General features: G+C 39.9%; 1 protein-coding gene and 1 long non-coding RNA gene across 3 annotated transcripts in view; both read right to left on the reverse strand.

The window, feature by feature from the left end:
• Window positions 1-7860, reverse strand: part of NPAS2 (neuronal PAS domain protein 2) — a 252074-nt gene extending 244214 nt beyond the window's left edge. Inside the window, exon 1 of the mRNA XM_036745177.1 lies at window positions 7186-7860. Within this exon, the coding sequence (XP_036601072.1) occupies window positions 7186-7673 (488 nt within the window). The 5' untranslated portion in view covers window positions 7674-7860. The remainder of the gene's footprint in view (window positions 1-7185) is intronic.
• Window positions 7861-8011: 151 nt separating this feature from the next.
• LOC118835969 lies at window positions 8012-21168 on the reverse strand. Of its 2 annotated transcripts, none has more exons than XR_005009542.1 (3): window positions 21106-21168; window positions 8631-8712; window positions 8012-8223 (listed from the first exon to the last, which is right to left on the reverse strand). It is a non-coding gene; the product is annotated as an uncharacterized LOC118835969 (long non-coding RNA). The 2 variants fall into 2 exon arrangements; XR_005009541.1 differs by lacking the exon at window positions 21106-21168 and adding an exon at window positions 8908-8979.
• Window positions 21169-21906: the final 738 nt, after the last annotated feature.

Here is a 21906-nt window from a genome sequence, read left to right on the forward strand (position 1 = left end):
TCTTCTAAAACCAAGACACAAATCATTCAAATCAATCAATTAACAGATATTTTACTAAGGGCTTATCTACTATATGCCAGGTGCTGTTCTAGGCAATGGAAGTACAAAAAAATGAAACAGTAACTATCTTCAAGGGGCTTACATTCTATGGGGGTAGTAGCAGGGACAACACATAGAGAGGTAAGACACAAAAATAATGCAAACTAAATGAAAGGGAAACACAAGGTAATTGGAGGTGATATATAGCTGAAGCAACACAGAAAGTCTTCGTGGAGAGGGAGGCAGGCTTGAACTGAACGTTAAAAAAACAATAACAAGGGATTCTAAGAAAAGAAGTAAGAAAGGAGGATACGTTCTAGACATGAGGAAGAGACTATGCAAAGAGGAGATGAACTGTCAACTGTGAGGAACAGAAAGATAACTGATATTCAGAATATGTGAAGGGGTACACTGTGTAATGAGTCTGGAAAAATAGGGCTGGAGCTACATTATGAAGGACTTTGAATGTCAACTGAGAAGTCCATATCTGCACTTATGAATTATAGGGAAACATGGCAGTTTTTCGAGCAGGGGAGTGATATGATTTTGGAATGTCATTTTGGCAGCTCTGTGGAGAATGGATTGGTAAAAGGAGAGATTTGTGGAAGGGAGACCAGTTAAAGGCTATTACAATTTTCCAAGTTAATGGACAAGAAAGCTTCTCCTAGAGTTCATCCTGTATTTTCTTCTCCATCTGATACCGAAATTAATTAATCAAAGAAATATTACCAAGCACCTACTAAGTATGAGGCATTGGCAATGAGCAAGCTATATTGGTTATGGACCCTAGGCCTCAGGAAATTCATAATCTAGATGGGAACAGATGGGAAGCCAAAGTCTTTTGACCTCACTGGGCCTCAATTCTGCCATCTGTGAAATTAGGAGTTAAATGAGATAATATCTAAATTTCTTTCCCATTCTAAATGTTGTCATCCTACATAAAAAGTGTCAGACAGAATATGATAAATACCAAATAACTTGGGTAGAACCTAAGTGTTTCAGGAGTTCAGAGGAGTGAAAGGTCATTGTGTGCTAAGGTGATACGGGAAGGCTTCATAGATGATATGGGATTTGAACTGCTCTTTGAAGGAGAAAAAGAAAAATAACTTCACTGCCGCTGTTCCTTCTGGTAACTGACCTCAGGCTATGTAATGGAGAGACTAATTTTGGCCAATTTGAGTAAGAGGCATGTAAAACACAACCAGAAAGGCCCAAATATGTTATTGCTAGTATCTGTAACCTCAACCCCCACCCCCCGCCCAGATCACATTCAAAGTGATGTAGGAAAGATACCTGAAACTGGAGTCAAGAGGTCTGTATTCAAATCCTAGTTCTCCTACTTCCTACCTGCATGACCTTGGGAAACTTCTTATGCTTTCTGGGCCTCATTTCGTTATCTGAAAAGAGAGGGGGTTGGACCAAATAGTTTTTATGGTCCTTTAAAGCCAAATTTCTGCAATCTTATGTTTTATGCTAGGGCAAAGAAATCTAACCTTGATACCAAAGAGGATGAGAAGAATCTCCACTACCCCTTGTTCTCCCTATGCTACTGCACACTCTGCCCAGTGGGAGAATACAGCCAATGAAAAAGAACATTGCTTCTGTAGTAAAGACAGGAAGAAAGATAATCTAGCAGTAAAAGAAAAGCAATCAAGTTTCTGAAGGACTAGAGCCATTTTAAAGCTGCCACACATTTTTTAAAGGGAGTACCCTTTATGGGAAAAATGATTTATTATACTGTTTGGGAAAAATTATTGTACTGTTTAAATCCAATCTTACGTGATTAAAGGTTGTCCACACCCAGAATGTCTCCTGACCCCAGTAATTCTCTAGGAATACTTGAGATGACTATAAGGTATTTCTGATTCCTTCAGGTCCTGGCTCCACCCAAAATATTCTTCATACACTTTTTAAATGAGATTGTAAAGTATTTTATAGAAGTTGAACAAGAATGCTTGGAGGCATTCCTATTATTAAGATTTAATATTCATTAAGCATCTGTTTGCTGGGTTTGATCCACTCACTTCTATCCCAAGAGGACACTAAGAACAAACCCACTTAAACAGAGCCAGGACAAGGTGTACATAAGGGTAAGCTTTGAAAAATGCACCATATGTTTCTGCCCACTTTTTCTTGCAGGGGGGAAGGCAGGGCAATTGGAGTTAAGTGACTTGCACAAGGTCACACAGCTAGTAAATGTGTCAAGTGTCTGAAGCCATATTTGAACTCAGGTACTCCTGACTCCAGGGCCGGTGCTCTACTCACTGCGCCACCTAGCTGCCCCTCTGTCCACTTTCATAGGCAACCTGACTTCTAGCAGGGGTTCTTGGACTTTTTCTGGTAATTAACTGTATTTTAATATAAATGGTTTCCTTTATAATCCTATGCATTTTTTATTGATTAAAAAAGCATTATTCTCAGAAGGGGTTCATAGGCTTCACCAACTACCAAAGGGGTTGATGACACACGCAAAAAAGGTTAGGAACTTCTGGCTTAATAAATACGTACATGCCTTGAGCAGCAGATTTTTTTAAAAGTAGTAATAATGTCCTTTGATGTACCCTCCTAACATGTTTGCCCTCTGCACTGTTTATTTGCATCTTGGCTAGCCTGAGTTACATTTATAAATGCATGGATGAGGTCAACAACTCGGTACCCTATTTCTTAGACGTAGATGACTACTGGTTTATGGCCTTTGTGAGGAAGAAGACAACCATCTCCATCTTGGTACACTAGAAGGACTACCAGAGTTAATGTAAGAGGTTTATTGTTCAGTCATTTTCAGTTATATCAGATTCTTCACAACCTCATTTGGAATTTTCTTGGCAAAGATACTGGAGTGTTGTGCTATTTCCTTCTACAGCTTATTTTACAGATGAGGAAACTGAGGCAAATGAGGTTAGGTGACTTGCTCAGGGTCACACAGCTTTTAAGTGTCTGAAGCCAGATTTGAACTTGTCTTCCTGACTCCAGACCCAGCACTCTATCCACTGTACCACCTAGCTCCCCAGCCTAAAATGACCTGGGATCAAATCTCAACTCTTCCATTTACTACCTCTATGACCTTGGACAAATTATAATCTGAGGGAGGGATCTTTCTCACTAATCAAGTGTGTACCAGGACATTTTTTAACTGTTTATTTTATTTTCCTATCTGTGGCAACACGGCTTTTAGAACAATATAGATTTAGAGCTGGGGAAAGGGGTAGCCTTAGAATTCTTGGAATCCCATTTCTTTCATTTTGCAGAGGAGGAAATTGAGGGCCAGAGAAGTAACGTAATTTGTCCAGTGTGACAGGACTAGTAAAATGTCAAAGGTACCACTGGAATTCCAGTCTTCCGAACTCCAAATCCAGTTCTGTATCTACTATACAAGGATATTAAGGTGGAATGAACAAGACTTAGTTCAAAACTTACTAGCTGTGTGACACTGGGCAAGTAAACAATTTTCTAAGCCTCAGTCAGTTCCCTAAGACCGTAAGTTAGAGATGGGTTGTGATAGACAATAGTTGAGGGTGTTCCCGTGTTGATGGAATTAAAGGTATACCAATGTATGTGGACTAGGCCTGTGCTCTGATTTCCCCCATTTTTAAGTATGGATAAAATAAAGTAATACTTTTGCACTTCAGGTCAAGAAATCATGAGAGTAGCACATTGGTATATAATATAGTTGCATACTAACTTCTACACAAATACTTTCTCTCAGAAGTCTATGAAGGCTTTGCCAGTGGGATAATTTGGAATATACAAGTCAGTCCTATCCCCCCCCCCCACCCCCCTGCCCCTTCTGAGATAGACTCTAGCTTCAGTTAATGAATTGAGGTAAGGAAAACTTGATAGAATTACCTATTTTTAAAAAATCTTTCCTTACTACATGTTTTTATTTAGAAAGTATTTATTTAGCACAGTAATTAATCATTACTCATCCATCAATAAACATTTATTAAGTACCTACTATATGCCAGGCACTGAGGACACGGAAAGAAGTACATCAGAAATACCATTCAAAACAGAATTACTCATAGTTAAATATCCCAGTAGAACACAAGATATAAAGCGGTAGGGTTGGGTTTTTTTTAATAACTTTTGAGTCAATATCACTTTCAAGCGAAAGCCTTTCTTTTGAACCATTATAACAAATACAAGAAAGATGATGGTTGTTCCAACACAACATTTTTGTAAGCAAATGAGAGATCAGATATAATTTATATTCGAAAATTCAACCAAATTAAATACTTGCTATAAAGTGGCCAATTAAACACTTGATACAATGCAGCCAAGAATATTTAATCATTCAGACATTTCAAATGACTCAACAATTTGACCTCTCTTAGGAAAAGAGAAGTCATCCTGTGCAGTATAATCAGTGTACAACAGTTAGTGATGTCATGGTCCCCAAGGAAGGTCTGACAAATCATTTAAAAACACTAAATACAAAAAAAAAAAATATTAAAGGCACCAAAAAAACTTAGTCCTTTCAGTCCACACTGTTCAAATAACATGTCCTTGAGAGTGTTACTCTATGAAGTTGTGATGTATAAGTACAGCTGTGCACATACATATGGACATATGTATATACAGAAAAAGAACTATTATTTCAGGATATATAAAAAAAAAACACAAACCTTCTTTGGCTCTGAAACCTTTTTTCAAAAGTACCAAGTGGTAGCAATCAGGTATTAGAATGGTAGGAAAAGGAGCAAACTACTCATAAAAAAAATAAGACCGATTCAAATAAATGAAAGTAAATATATATTTTCAAATTTCATTATTCATCAGCTAGAAAATGTGCAAAGATTTCTGACGACCCACCTTAAACTTTAAAAATAATTGAGCTTTTCAGCAAACGTATTAATACTTTATTTTTAGTCTGAATTGTTGTTATGCCATTTCTATATTATGGATTTTTTTTCATTATGCTCATTTTTAAAGCTCATCTTGGTTTTCAAAGATGAGGCTCCTTTTCATTTTCAAGTCTTTTGGAGGTGAAATTTTATTAATAACCTTTCCTCTAGAATTTATTTTCCTCTTTCATTCTATATGTCACCAAGGGGATAGGTGAGAACAAAATCTACTTTATGTTCACTCAGTGGGGCAGATTGTAGAATAAATAAAGAAATCTACTTCACAAAAGGAAATGGCTAAAAGCTTTTCACTTACAATTCTTGTAAGCCTTAGACTATGATTTCTCTTTAAGATGGAAACATAGTTGCTGATTGAGTTTATGTTCACTCTATTTTTAACTAAAGCTTTAATGAGAACTGCTGAGACATGCCAATACTTCTATTACACCTAGTCTGGTTTTATAATGAAAAACGGCATTTTTGTGAAATAAAGGCCTATTTCAGAATGAATCTCTCAAACCATTCTGTTTATATTTGTTTTTGGTTATTATTAGCAAAATTGCGGAAACTGGTTTTCCTTTTGGGAAATCAAGTTACAAAAGATGCTGAAGGGAGCATTTGTCCTTGAATTTTGAAACACATTTTCTAGATTAAGAAGGGTAGCCATATTTTGAACATAGAAAATAAGTCGTTAGTCAACCATTAGGCTTTGGAACAGCTAACTGTTATAAAAGCATATCAGAGGTGATCCGACTGCCTTACTAAGGCAGTCCATGCAAGCTAAGTGAAGTATATTTCTGAGCCAATCTACAGTCAAAAGTAAAAGTGCACTCCTACTAAGGAAGAAAGAAAGTTTTGGCCCTAAATTCTCCAGATAAACTAGTTAACACTGCCCACAATAATCATATCATCTCAACACTCTACTTCATTTTGCCCGCAAAGATACACAATTTAAATAATGAACTAGAAAAAAAGCATCATCCCTGTCATGTGCTGGATACTGAAAACAGCATTTAATAATGAAAAGGAAGGCGCAATTTTCCACTTTAGAGACCCCTGTTCAGAATGAGAACACCTGTTGGATTTGAGAGCCTAAAGCTTAGTGTAATAATGCATACCTGTTATAATCAAAAGTTTACAGTTTGTGTGTGTTTAAAGGTTTCTCCATTGCTTAATTAACATATCTAGCTACTAATTATTTATGAATCACAGTACTGAAAATAAAGTTTCCTACCCTGAGCATTTAAGGAGTGGCCAATAGTGTAGTTAGGTTTGTGTATTTGTTTGCATGTAGCACCTTGTTACATGTTAATCCCTTTCTGATTATCCAGCAAGAGCTCAGTTTATGAAAGCCAAAGCCTGCTTCATCTAAGGGTGCTGAAGGACCCATTTTCCCATGAAACCTCGAATGCCCTCGGTCTTTCATAGATAAGCAAAGCATGGAACTACAGGACAACTGACCAGGCCATTCAAGAAGCTGGACTCTTCAGAGTTCCCCAAAGAACTGACAGCAGACTCAGTACCTACTCTGGGCCAAATTCTAATCTAGTAACCAAACAGATGTATCCAGTGGCACCTATGACACCCTCTCCTTCCCTCCAAATGTCAGAAGGCTTTCGACCCCCTCCCTCCCCACTCGCGGTGGTTCCACTAAAGTGCAAGCGCGTAAAAGCCTGAAGCAATCAATCCGGAGTTCAAAACGTACCGGGATCCGCAGGATCTGCGATCGTGGGCTTGGGTGGGGATGGCTTATAAATTCCCAAATGATGTTGCCTGGGCTAAGTTCCCCTCAGACGCTGCCCCCAAAGTGTCTAAAACATCCCAAAGTCTCGGAGGTGCTCCATTTACTCCCTCCCGACTCTCAGGCAAACACTGAAATGACCAGAGTTGCAATCGCCACCTCCTCCTCCTCCCGCTTTCCTGCAGAAATGGGTAACCCAGGGCCATGGGCGTGTGAATATGCATGTACAAATAGTCTCCCACCTCATACAGAGAGCAGTCTTTACAAGATACGGAGCCTTCCTCCAGCTCCCCTCCCCACTGCCCATTCCGCGCAAGAGGGTCCCCCGCACTTGGCTGGAGGACAGCATTTCCCACCGCCTCGGGGAGCAGGTGAATGAACACACACACACACCCGCCCACGCGCGCCCACGCTCACATAACATACACACACACAAACACGCAGAGCGAGGCATGTAGTCGCGTGTCGCCCAGTAGAAGCCAGAGAAACCTGCCTTGTCTCCCGTCCAGTCCTCCAGCTCCCCACATCCCCGCCCCCACACCACCCCCGGAGCCGCACTACCTGGGCTGTTGGCGGCGGCGGCTGCGGGGCTCTGGGGGCTCCAGCTGCCGCTGCCGCTGCCGCTGCTGGGGGAAGTCCTCGAGCCTGGCGGGGACCGCGCTCTTCCAGCTGCCGCTGCTGCTGTCGGCCGAGGCGACCCGAGAGCTGGGACTGCTCGGACCCGGATGCTGGCGGCGGCTGCTCCTGCTCCTACTCCTGCTCCTGCTCCCACTGTCCCCGCCGCAGCCACTGCTCCGACCCTTGGAGTGGATGTTACCGCTTTCCCGGCGTCTCCCGCTCCCGCCGCTGCTCCAGTCCTGCAGGAGGCCGGGCTGCTCAGAAGGCAAACTCTTCCGCACACAGAGCCAGCCAGGGAGGTTTCCCTCGTTAGCCGCCGCCACTGCCGCCGCCGCCTCCTCCTCCTTCTCCTCTTCCTCCTCCTCCTCTTCCTCCTCCTCCTTCTCCTCCTCCTTCCCGCTGCTCCTACTGCCGCCGCCGCGGTATCTCATGGTGAGAGCAGCCACCGCATCCCGGGGCTCCGGCTTCGCCTGCGCCTAGAGGACTCACACGCACACACCACACACGCACGCACGACACGGGGGCTCCGGGACCCACGGACTGACACACAGTGTTCTTTTGACCTGCAGGCTCGGACCCTTGCAGCCCGCGGCCACTGGCTGAGGCTGCTGCTGCAAGGGACCGGCTCCCTGCGGGCGCCTGGGGTCCCGCTACAGCCTGGCAGCCTAGCTGCTGGCGGGTAGCTGGGAGGTGGGGGGGGGGTGGAGGGTATTAGGGCTGGCAAGGGTGGAGAGTAGGGGTTGTGATCTTGAGGTGAATGGGCCAAGAAGAGATGGTGCAAGAGTTCCTATCAAAGTTGGCACCCGGGGGGCAGAAAGATTCCACCCTCCCCCCAGCTCCTAGAAAAGCCTGCGTTTGGCAACCCCCTCCCACTCTCACCTGCGTGTGTATGCGTGCGTGGATGTGAGTGGCGGTCCGCCCCCTCTGTTCTCCCCAACGCTGCCTTGGGGGCATAGGTCTGTACTTTGGTGTCCCTGCACACTGGAGAGTGAATTGTCTTTAGGGTATATTAGATAACAAATATGGTTTCTGAATTGGGGAGAGGGGCGTCAGAGGAAGAGGGTGGGGAGCATGGGGGTGCAGTTGTTGGTACGGAGTGGGGCTGAGGTGTTTTGGGGGGAGGTGGCGGCGTTAGCTGCCGCTACTTGTTCGAAATAATCGGTTATCTCGAGGAGAATATAGCCGGTCTGGAAAATGGGTCAGGGATGAAAAGGAACATGCTAATTGCCCCTTCACCACCCCCTCTAAAGTCTGAGGTAGATTTGAGGGGGGAGGAGGAGATTGCCCAGAGGAGCACACACTAACCCCCTCCATTCCTCCTCCTGACTTCCCCTCCCCCCCGCCACCCTCCTCTCCTTTTGCACAAGTGCAGGAAATGTTCCACTGACCTACATATTTTTCCAAACATACGTGACCTTTTTTTTTTCGCTTTGTGGGAGGAGACAGGCGAGGATCCAAGAAAAGGAGAAGCTGGAGAGGGAGAGAGAGGAAAATAAGTGGAGCAAAAACAGGGAGGGTTTCACAGAGCCTACAGCCAATATCAGTCAGGAGACAGATGTATATAAAGAGTCTTAAAATAAACCAGGAGCTGCTGTTTGATAATTCCGCATGGCTCCAAAACTTAAGTCGGGCAGAGAAGGGCGGCTCTAACAACTCAGGCGGTACCTTAAAAACGGCTACATTTTTCAGGACCTTCCCAGGCAGGACTCCTCCCCACTGCATTTAGATGCCACTGTGACAGGCTCAGCTTTAAAGTCGCCAAATGCCACTGCTTCCCATCAGCCCCTACTTGGAGACAAACACCTTCCGTACAAAATAGGAGAGGAGGGAAGGGTTTTTCTTCCCATAGAAAGACCACCACCCTGAATAACAGGCAGAGAGTGAGAAAACTACAGCTTCAAAGAACAGTCAAACCCAAATCCTCCCATTCCCGCTCCCCTTCCCTCAGCTGCGCACCGCTCCTCCTGCCCCACCCCCGCCCAAGTCAAGCCCTTGAGCTTCTAATGTGGAGAACAACAATCCCAAATATACTAGTTTAGTTCTATTATATCAGGGTGAAGCGGGAAGGGAGAGATGTAAAGGCTGTCCTGGAGAAAGAATGCGCCCCCACCTGTCCCTTTGTCAGACCCTTTCCTTGAGTTCAGCTAACTGTTGGAAAGAGGGCTTCCCCTAGGTGTTCCACTAGGTTTGAGGGGCTTGGGGCTTGGCTGTTCTCTTCTGCAATCTCTTTTCTTCCTCTCCACCCACCCCACCCCAAGTTCAAGGCTTGACTCTCAGCAGCCCCGACATAACTAGCACCGCCTTATTTGGTCATGAAACTCCACACCGTCAATTAGATCAAAACGTTCACTGAGAGCTCTTCACACACACCCCTCCACCCCCCGTGTAAAGTAGGTCATTCTCTTTATCTCCCACTTGTATTATTTTTGTCTAATCTGAAAAATAACCAGATGTAAGGAGGCTTGAACATTCTAAGGGAAGCTGTTTTCTTAGAATTGCTTGTAACTTGTAGGTGCTTTTCAAAGAGAAGGATGAGGCTTAGGAAATAGAACTGTTTTGAAGTCTTTTAGATTCCAAAAAGAAGGAAGTTTCTCCCCTCCCCCATTACCTTCCCTTCTTTAGGTAATTATATTTCACTCTACCTTAAACTGCAGCCATGACTAATGTCCAAAGGATAAAGCTGTGTACTTTAAACTGGATTTAATCCAGAATTTTAAAAGCTCCTCCCTTCCTTTGGAATGGATCCCAAACCTCTTCTTCCCCATCCCCCCCCCCCTTTGGAAATTGCTGGACAATACTTAAATGATCCCTTGGAAAAGTGAAATGGCCTGAGGTAATAAAGCATCAGATACAGTAGTAATGCAATGAAAGAAATATAATTTTTCAATGTTTGCTACCCAATATGAAGTGATAAATCTTGAAGTATTACTTTCTATTTCTTCTTTTCAAGGCCACAAGAAGTAATACTTTGTGATCATGGTGAAGACATCTACATGTTTTGGAGGTTTTTTTGGTACTTGTTTCTGAATCCATCTGATCCGCCTCCTGTTTGCAGATTCCATAGGGCTGACACCTTATGGAATGTGCATAGCTATAACAGAGAATACAGTCTGGAGAATACAACAGGAGACTCAAGCTAGATTAGAATACAACCCTCACTGGAAGGAATATTTCCTCTCCATAAACAACTGAGGAAGTGAATGTTTAAGATGAAGATTTATCCCTATTCTAATGGAGACATGTAAAGAGTCAGTTTAATACAATGTAACAAAATGCATATAGCATATATAACATAGCAAAGGTAAATCATAATCATAGCAGCTGTGCTCTTTTCAGTCTTCTAAATTTTATAAAACTCATAACTAGTTGGGGGAGAATCATATATGCAACCTAATGATTAATTATTAAAAACAGCAGTTTTCCTTTGACTTTTTATCAATGAGAATTTTCTCAATCAAAGAGCTTTGTATTGGGAGCCATGGAGGAAAAATTAAAATATAGCCAATCATTTAAATTATTTTATACATATTAGTGGAGGAATTCAATGTTTTTGCAGGCATCATTTGATCTATTGTTCCCCTATAGAAGCAGATTACCCTGATTATTAAACATATTTATTAAGGGCCTATTGTGTATGGTAGGAAGGAGGAAGTATCAGGAATACAAGGCTTGTCTTCTAAAAACCGGTTATCTATTACAGGCAGTAATGATTTGTAGCAGGCTTCAGTGTTGGGAGCACCTGTGTTCTAGTTCTATCTCCGACACCTACTTGTTGAGTAACCCTGGACAAATCACTTAACCTCTCAATGCCTCCAGTCAACTATTTAAGACTATAAATTACAGTTTAGGTGTTGTTCTGCACTGGTAGAGAGAGTTTTCTCCCTGGGAGCTATCTATCCCAATAAAATCTGGTTTAAAAAAATATGAAAGAGGTTTAGAACCTATATTAGAGAACTACATGAAATCAATGAATATTTTATTGATGACAGAACATATGTTCCTTGAAGGCAGGTATTGTTTTATTTTTTGACTAATACAAAGTCTAGCACAGTGTCTTGCACTTAATACATGCTTAAAAATGTTTGTTGAATTGAATAATAGGCCAAAGGTTGAGCACAAATAGCAGTAATGGTGAGGGAAGGGAGAATCTTGGGAGATTTATGTTTTTGGAAGTATTGCCTTTTTTTCAAGGCTTACTGGTTTATTGGGAAAAGCTCTGGGCCGAGGGTCAGGAGACTTGAGTCCTAGTACCAACACTGCAACTATCTAGCTGGACAAGAGAGTTGGGCAAGCCACTGGGCCTCAGTTTCTTCATCTGTAAAATGGAGATGGGAAGCTGGATAGATTTGGGGGGGGGATGGGTCTATGACTGGATGGGAAAAGTTACATCTAGTTTTACTAACCTCTCATTTCCTTCAATTATTGAAAAATATTATTCTGAGGAAAGGTTCATGTGCTTCAACAGGCTAGCAAAGGGGTCCACAAAAAAGGTTAAGAACCCCTGGACTAGGTTTTTTTTTCCTGGTTCAAAAATTCCATGATTCTATGGTGATTAGTTATATGATGAGTACTGCCCCCTTTTTCATAGTAACTTCCATTAGGTTGCTTGTAGACTAAACTTCAGATTATATTAAGGAAGTTTAAAACACACACACACACACACACACACACACACACACACACACACCACCCTGTCATGCATTATTAAGTAATGTAACATAATATAAGCAGAGCAAAATGCCACAATTGAAGAGTGAAAGCCCAATTAATATGCGGGTAAAGCAGAGGTCTCAGGACCAAGAGATGATTAAATGACTCATAAGCCAGAGCTTCTGAGAACCTCCGAGAAAAAGATTTGAGAATTGAAAACTTGTCTCTGAAATATCAAGGTGGGTAGAATTTTTAAATTTCCATACTGTGGCAATTTCTGAACATATGAAAATAGAGTAAAATGATTCCTTAATGTCCTTGCCCACAATGAGGATACAATTGTGGTAAAGGCCTTTTGCAGCCTGCCTGGGAAAGTCAAGACATGATTTTTCCTTTGTGCAGAGTAGATCATGTGATTGGCAAGCAGAAGAATGAAGTCAGATTTCCTTATAAACCAAGTATGGATAACTAAGAGACTGTAACCTGACCTGAAAGAAAGACTACGTTAAATTAGAGGTTATACCATAGAAGTTGATCTATGACAAAACCTTTGCTGGTCTTAGAGTTCTGATTTCAGTGCCTAGCAGTGAAATCTCTTTGTCTCTCTGTCTTGTCTGTCTGTCTGTCTGTCTCTCTCATACACACATACTTCTCAGCAAATGAAGTTGTGTTGTTCTCTCTAAAAACATTATTTGTCTACATTTCATGTTTATTTACCTAGATATATGTTGTTTTCCTCTAGTAGCATATAAGTTCCTTGAGGAGGCACAGTAGATACCTAGAATCAGAAAGACCTGAGTTCAAATCTAGCCTCAGACACTAATTTTGTGACCTTGGGCAAATCACTTACCTTCTGTAGTCTCAGTTTCCTCATTTGTAAAATGAGGATAATAGTAACACCCACCTCCCAGGGTTGTTGTGAGGCTCAAATGAGATAATATTTGTGAAGTGCTTAGCACATTGCAGGTGCTATGTAAATGCTACTATCTTTGCTATAAAAATCTCTCTATAGATGAGCTATACTATTTCTGTTATATAAATACTACTATGATACCGAAGATACTACTGTATCTCTACAACCTCACCCAATGCCTGGTCCACAGTGAGAACTTAATAGTTACTTGTCAAATTGAATTGAAGGGAGGAGAATATTTTAATATGATGATAGCTAAATATGGGAATAATCTTACCTTGGGCTTATAGTTGCACTGGTTTAAGCAGTTCCTACCTTCCATTTTTTCTCATAATGATGAGTTTTAATTTTTTACATCCCAGTCATTTCTCTTTTAAGAACTTTATTGTTATTTTAAAAATCTTGATTTAACAAATGCTGTAGCTAACGTTATCCAGGCCAGTGAACAGAATGTGTTATCACAGCATTATTTTTTTCCTATGGGACCTTACTTTTTTAACCATCTAGTTAATGTCTAGATGAGTAGTAGTTGGTTAAGTCACTGTACATTTCTTTCCCACACACCCCTCAAAGCAGCAGGTACTAGGGTTTCCTTTATTATAAGTTTTCAAGTGGAAGCTGGATGACCACTTGTCAGAAATGTTGGGTGAATTTGATGGCTCTTCCAATTTAGAGTCTATAATTTCTTATTTGATTCATGGATGATTATTATTCAAATAAAGCTAGAATTCTAGAATAGGAGAATCATAGATATACAAGGAGTAGTGGTGGCCATGGAATATTCTTAGAAGGAAATAAAGTTGGTAGTACAATAAATAGCTTGCTTTTGGAGGAGGTTTACCAAGGGAGCTGTTTGGGATATGTGGCATCCAATATAGGAGTGTGCATTTGTCAACAAGTCTAATATCACAAAAGCTAGGAAAGGATGAGGGTTCCTCTTGCCAGTACAAGAAAGCTCAGGGTACAATTGCTCATGACCCATGATCTTAGGATCATAGATTAAGAGCTGGAAGGGATCTTAGAAATGGTCTAGTTCAACCTCCTCATTTTACAGTTGAAGAAACTGAGACCCAATGAGGTGGTGATTTGCCCAACCTTGAATGGGTAGTATGTGGCTGAGACAGGGTTTTAACCCAATTCCTCAGACACTGAATCTGTAACTCCTTCCTCTGCACCACACTTTCCTTCCTGAGTGAGAAGAGCTATAGGCTACTTCCTCCCCAACAGGAAACATATTATTTTGTAAGTCCTAATGAACTTTTATGATGTTCCAGTACAATATTTATGTTTGGGGTGTGGGGAGTATTAAAGGAAATAGCCATACTCTTCCTATCCAGGATAGTCAGTGTGGAAAAATATTCAGTTCAAAAGTATCCCAGGAAATGTTCAAACTCTCCTTGTTTAGTTAGGCACCTTACTGGCCATCTAGTCCAATCTCTCAAAAGGATAAATCCTGTTTCATCCCTGCAAAGTAGTCATTCAGCATCTACTTGAAGAAAGATCCTCTTGTGATAGGGAAATCATTATCTCCCTCCATCCAGTCCCCCCACCATCTCATTCCTTAATAATAGCTCTTGTGAATAGACCTGCCTGGTTAGTAAGAGCTATATGTATACGGGAGCAGCAGTGAACCTCAGAATAGGTAAAAAATCCAAGGGAGAGAAAAGATCTAAAAAAGAAATCATTTGTTGGGGGTGGGGTGGGGAAAAGACAAGGAGAAATGAGAGAGGCTGAAGAATGTGGGTGAACTGTAAATGAGCCAAAAGGATAGAAGTTGTTCTCAAGCTGGTGCAATTAGCTTAGAGGATTTCAGAAGTAATTGTAGAGTTGAAGCTAAAAGCACATATTGTGGGAGATATCACTTCAACACTGTAATATATTTGCTCCTCAGCTGCATTTGTGCAGGGGCAGACAAGCTGTTTAGACACACACTTTTTCAACAAGTGGAAAGAGTGCAGTTTAAGCAAAGGGGCAGAAAAACAGCTGTGCTCTGACACACTAATGTCTGTGATCTTTAGCAGCTCTCTGCCTAAGGGGAAAAAAGATAAACTTCTCATTTAACTCAATATTAAAAAAGAAGAGGTAATTTAAGTGTGTGCTTTGAAGAGATTTTAGCCACTAAGCATGCACTAATATTAATCTCTCAGAGGTATTTTCTATTTGTGTCTTTTTTGTCAATGTACAGATGTTAATGTGTTAATGTTTTAAATAGTTACTGTAATAAAGTCTACATATCATCAGAAAAATAACCTTCTCTGTACCATAAATATGTAAAACATGGAGTAATATGGAATTCATGATAAACAGTTCACTTCAATAAAGCAAAAGGCTAATTATAGTAAAATTATTTTTTCAAAGGAGCTACAATATTTATAGGCACTAGGTAAGAAGTAGACAAAGCTGGTTCTTTGTAGGCAAGTAACATTTTATTAGTTTGCTATGTTATAAGGTTATGATGCAAAATAAAGTTTTTTCAAAGGTCTGGGCCTTTATAACTTGTAAACTGTTTTATGTGGTGACAAATTCAGCTAGAAATAATTTACTGCTATGGTATTATTACCCCCATGTTCTTCCTTAATATGCAACTTAGGAACTCAAAAGATATTTTCATTACCGTAAATGGGACATACTATATTTTTTGTATATTTCAGAAATTGATAATAAAAATAATCTTGCCCCCTTTGTGGAATCTGCACCAGTTTCAGATATTGTAAAAGGTCTAAATAATTAATTGAGTACAAGGGACTTTATTAAAAGCCTCTTTTCACTTTTAAATTGGATTTTGCAGTACGGCATAGAACCAATTTAAGACAACAGTGAGTGGGCAGTATACACCCCCTGTTTTGATCTCCAATGGTTTAGGAGCTGGGAAGGGGGTGGAGGCAGGAGTAGAGGAGAGACCAGGCTGTTCAACTCTCATGGTGATACGGAGCCAGCAGAACAATAAGTAGTTTTATAAACCTTGCCTCTCTCCTTTCCCCAAATAGCCCCTTCTTGCTACCTTCCCTTTCTCTTTTCTTTTCCTTAATCCCTCCTCTTTATTCTATTCCTACCCCCTTCCACCCCTTTATAGCCTGTTACTTTCCCCTCCCCCCATTCCTGCATTCACTTGATGATAATGAATTATTTTGAAATATTATAATCTTATTTTTTATCTCTTCTTCACTTAGATCTTTATAGGAGTTCAATCCTACACAGGATTTAACAAATACCTATTGAATTTAGGCCATGTAGCTATCCAGTTAACCTGATTGGTCATTTTCTCTAGCTGTCCTCCATGCCTGGAACATGATTTCTTCTCTGCTCAGACCACTGACCTCCCTGGGTTCTTTTAAGTCCCATCTAACACAACTAGAAATCTTGTCCAATCCCTCTTAATTCCAGTACCTTCCTTTGTTCATTATTCCCTATTGATCCTGTATATAGCTTGCTTTGTATATATTTGTTTGCATATTGTCTCCCCCATTAGCTTCCTAAGCTCCTTGAAAGTAGGGACTCTTTTGTCTCTTTTTGCATCCCCAGTGCTTAGCATAGTGCCTGATACATAGTAAGTGCTTAATACATGTTTTTTGATTGATGATTGATTAGAAGATCAGAAAGCAAAAATAGCCAGGAGGGAAGATAAAGAGATATGTCACCCAGACATGTTATTAGACACAGGATGCTATGCTGGGCCCAGTAAGGCATACTCTCTTGGCCATTGTCCATATTCTTCAGGCGCTTACAGTCTAAAATCATTGGCTTTGATTTAGATTAATATTTATAGGGAGTAGCCTATTACATTTTTATTCTGTTCTTTTATTACAAATACAACAAGCAAGAAATATGTGTATTTCTGTATACATCAAAGAATGTAAAAAGAGGATTATATATAAAACCATGAATTTCTATTGTGTATAGCTTGAAGTTTTTTAAAAGTGCATATTAAATTTGTCATAATGATGCCAACATTGGCCATCTTGTCTTTGTCCACTTAAGAAATTCCCTCTGTATCTTCTGTATACACACACATGTGTGTGAGTGTATATATATATGTATGTATGTATGTATTTTGTATTTTATTATAATATAAATTTTTCATTTAAAAATATCTCATACTTTTAAAATATCTCATTGATATATTTTTTAATACTATTACTGATAGACTATTATATTTAGAGGAAAAAATGGAATAGAAGAAATCAGCAGAGTGTAGCTAGAAGAGGATTGGACTAGGAGTTGGGAAATTTGGGTTCAAATTCCATTTCTATCACTTATTAACTATATGACCTTAGAACTCAGTTTCCTCATATGTAAAATGAGGTTTGAGGCTTAATAGCTCCTAAATGATTTTATTATTTTAAGGAATAAGATATTTATGAATTAGGCAGGTTTTCAATTACTAAACACTAGGAATTGTTTCTGATTCTTTCTGGAAACTCCACCTTTAGCATCAATAATATTAGACAATCCCGGTTCTCCTGGTTTTCTTCAACCCCTCTGACTGTTTTTTCTCTGTCTACTTTGCTGGTGCCTCTTCTTCCATTCCCTTAATGTGAGTGTTCTCCAAGGTCTGGTCCTAGTTTCTTCTTTGTCTGTATACTCCCCCTCAGTTATCCTACTCATTCTTGCAGCTTGAACGATCACATTTATGCAAATGGCTCCCAAATCTATAACTTCAGCCCTGAGTTCTTTCCTGTCCTACATGTATGACTGCCTGTTGGGTATTTCTATCAGAACATCCCACTGTTGGTTCAGATTTAACATGTACAAAACTTAACATGTCATCAAGGATAGATTGTTCATCCTGATTTCTCTACTTTTGTTAATGGTGCTACTGTGGTTAGGCTTGAAGCCTCTAAGTCATTTCCAATTCCTTCCTCTTTCCTATCTCACCAAGTCTTGATTGTTCTTTCTTTGCAGTATATCCCTTCTTTTCTATTCCCAATGCCATTGTCTTAGTTTAGGTTCCTATCATCTTTAGCCTTAATTTTTTCTCTGGCCTATTAATCAGCCTTTTATCTATCTATCTATCTATCTATCTATCTATCTATCTATCTATCTACTTATTTGTTATTCATCAGTCCCTGTCTTTACCCCTCAAACCTCCTCATCTTCTAAACATCCCTCTGTGAACATCAACGTTGAGAGTACTACCAGGCTTTCAGTCACTCAGACTTGCATCTCTGGTATCATCCTCAGATTCCCTCAATCTCTCTTATATCCCATATCCAATTTTGCCAAATCTTTGGTTTTTACCTTTTTGACATCTCTTGTATATGCCCCTTTTCTCTCCTTTGACACTGCTGCCACCTTGGTGTAGGTTCTCATCACTTGATGCCCAAGCTATTACAACAGCTTTCTGATTGGTCTCCCTAACTCAAGTCTCCTCCATTCAGCTGTCAAGTAATCCTCCTAAAGTGAGATCTGGCCATGTCATCCCCCCTATTCGATAAACTCCAGTGGCTCCCTATTACCATCAGGATCAAAATATATAAAATCCTCTATCATTCGGAGCTCTTCACAGCTTAGCCCCTTCCTACCAATCCAGTCTTCTTACAACTTAGTCCACCAGCCCACCCTCATACTCTGTGACAGTGACATTGGCCTCCTTCCTGTTCTTCCCATAAGAAACTCCATTTCCCAACTCTGGGCATTTTCATTCACTATCCTCCATGCTGCAGGTCCCAACTAGAATTCTTTTGCTTGTAGCCTTTCCCAATTCTCCCTTGATTATGTCTATTTTATCCTGTACATATCTCATTTGTACATAGTTATTAGAATGTTGTCTTCATTAGATTGTGAATGTGCTCTCCCTGAGAGCAGAGATTACTTTTTGCCTTTCTTTGTATTCCCAGAATTTTGCACAGTGTCTGGAATGTGGTAGGTGCTTAATGAATGCTTATTGACTGACTGGCTATTCTGTTACAAGCTGTCATACACACTGCCACCAGATTAATATTTCAGAAGTGTTGCTTTGTCACTTCTCTGCTGCAAAATCTCCAATGGCTTCCAATTGTCTACTCGTGTAGCCTTCCTGCCAGAGTATGGGGCGGGGAGTGGGGATGGGGGTACCGTGTGAGCTTGGGTTAGGGCAAGGATATGCTACAGCCAGCTTTGACTAAGAGCCAATTGTTAAATTTTCAGTTTGAGCATTTATACCTAGGAAATTGGCAAATGCTATAAATGAGGTCTTGATTTATTGTTTTGTTCATTATCTAGATTTAAGATATTCATGGAGAAAATTTTAATAATGAAGATTAAACTTAAAAGTGTATTGTATATCCCCTTTTTTCTTGAAGAACTTGTAAAAAATTTATCAGCCACTTCTGAGTTAGGGATTAACCTTTTCTGTGGTTAGTTCATTGAATGTTACCTCATTGAGATTTGTGGTGTCCTAAACATGGAGACAACCGAAACTGTTGCATCTTTTTTACATAATTTTTATTTTGGAGAAGTTTGAGAAGTCATGAGAATTGGAGAAAATGGCTAGGCCTCCATTTTTGGTCACATGACCCAGCCCAATTGCCTACTAATCAAAGTTTGAACTCCTTGGACAGGCATTGAAGCATCTTTATGGCTTAGCTTCATCCTGCCTTCCCATCCTTCTGTTTTATTTCTTCTAAATGTGTAGATTATGCTCCAGCCTGGAACACTTGCTATTGCTTTCCCTAATTCCTTCCCACACCTCAATCTCTGCCTAATGAAATTCTACTTATCCTTCAAGACTAAGCTCAGATGCTGCCTTTTCTATGAAACTAAATTACTTCAGCTCTAAATGATCTGTCCCTTTTCTTAATTCCTATAGAATTTATGGGTACTTTTCCTGTGATACTTATCACATACAAACTTTGCCTATTTGTAGGCTGTCTGAAGACAGGGACAATGTCTTATTCATTTTTGCATGCCCACCCCAAACCTCTAACAGCCAGTTAATCTTGCATGGAATAAAGAGATGCTTATAACCTTTTAAACTGGGCACACTCAAAGTCTTTGAATGCCATACAGATGATGTTCTAGAGTAAACACAGTCGTTTCCATGCTTAAACCCCCAACAAATATTCAAGAAACATTAATTGAGCTGGGTGTATGCTAGGAGGTTCTTCTTTCAAAGTTATTCTACATAAACCATTCTATCAAAAATCTTAGAAAAGTGAAAGATTTACATTCTTCCCTTTCTATTGAAAGTAGGACTGTCTAATAACAAGCCATCCAAACCAAGAACATATTATTAATTAGTCAGATGAAAATATTCATATTACCAAAGAGCATGGTGGGCAAGATGGTGAAGTTTAATGATATTAAAAATAGCCAAGAACTGGGCCCATCTAAAGATAGATATTAAGTAGGACAATGAGTGACATGTCTAAATCTTGGCCTCTAAAAGGCAACCTGGGCCAGAGAAGTCTAGAATTTGAAGTTATAATTGAAGATAAGTGATGATAGGGAATTGGCTATTACATTTCTTTTTATGGAAGAATTTTTAAAAAATTCTCCTCTTGGGAATGTTGGCATAGAATACTTTATATTACCATGGGATCATAGAGGTGGAAGAGACCATCATTGAATCCAGTTTCCTCATTTTATAGACAAGGAAACTCAGACCCAGAGATATCATATGACATGCCCAAGGTTATGCAGATAGTAAATAACACAGTCAAAATTTGAACTAGGTTTCCTGATTCCATATTTAGTGATATTTTCTACAACACGATGCTGAAGGGATGTGGGGGGGAAGGGAGGAGTTGTCCCTTATTAACTTCTAATATTTGAATTTATATGAAGTACTTAAATATCTAATTCCCTGAATTTTGTGACACCCTTTAAACTATTTTGATGACAGACTACTAATAAGTTCATATGTTACTCAAAATTTTGAGAAAATTTGGAACTCAAAATTTTTTTAAAAATGTTAAAATTTGTCTTTACATGTAATTGGGAAAAATAAAATACAATTTAAAATACTTGAAGCAGAATGCTTTCTAACGACCAAATTCTCTACCACATGTTACATCAAATGTCAAAGCCAACATATTTTAGTTACTTCAAGGTTAAAAATGGTTAACCTTTGTTATAACCTCTCACATAGGAAACATCCAGCCCTCCTAATGTGGCTTTCTATTGGTGAATCCAAGGTCCATGGTACTTAAGAGTTAATCATCTCTTTAAATCCATTGCTCACAAGTCCCTATTTACATTCAGTCTCCCCTGACCAACCCAATGTAAATCACAGTGACATGATAGTAAAAGAGACATTTACTTAATGTCAAATGCAAAGTAAGTAACAAGAAGATAAATTAAGCAGCAAGTACTCTCATTACCTATTTCCCATAGCCACTTCCTCCAAACATGTTTTCCAGGGAGTATTGCTCTTTGGCTTCTGGTTACCCAATCTGAACAGGGTCCCTCCACAACACAGCAGAAATAGCAGTCATCAAATCAATCATGGCAAGGTATCAAGTTAGTTTTCTAAGACGTCATTGGGTCCACTAGGCTTGTCAGCACAACTGCAGGCCATCACAATTCACACAAAGGTGTTAAGCCCAGGAACCTGGGAGCATTCTAGAGAACACTGCTGTCTCTTGGTACAGCAGCCAGGCAAACAGGATGTCAGGACCACATCCTGGCTGCCATTTCTCCTTTGTATCTCCAACTTGGCCTCTCTTGAGACAACCTACTGACCTCATTCCTTGGTGAATTTGTTATAGTCTTTTAAACTGGTCAGAATGAAAACTGGTGAGCTCCACACAGGCTTCTGGGAGACAGTTTCAGAACAGACAAGGTAGTTTCCATGCCCAGACACTTCTCCTTTGTACAGGGCTGTGTAACAACTCTCGATTAGAATCTATATATTTATATGATATACTTTTGAGTTTAATCTGCATTATTCATATTTTCCCCCATAACTTTCTTAAATCTAGACCAGAGGTTCCAAAACTTATTTGGCCTATCACCCCCTTTTAAAAAAAGTTACACATTGCCCCCCTGGAAATCATCTTTCTTTAACCCTTTAATGGTTTTTTTTTGAAATTTGTGATGTTTCAAAAAAAAACTATTTTTTAAAATGATGCATCTTAAATTTAATAATTTATTGTAAATTTGTGGATTTTTTCCTGCATTTA

The sequence above is a fragment of the Trichosurus vulpecula genome, chromosome 2, assembly GCF_011100635.1.
Source record: "Trichosurus vulpecula isolate mTriVul1 chromosome 2, mTriVul1.pri, whole genome shotgun sequence".
Lineage (NCBI taxonomy): Eukaryota > Metazoa > Chordata > Mammalia > Diprotodontia > Phalangeridae > Trichosurus > Trichosurus vulpecula.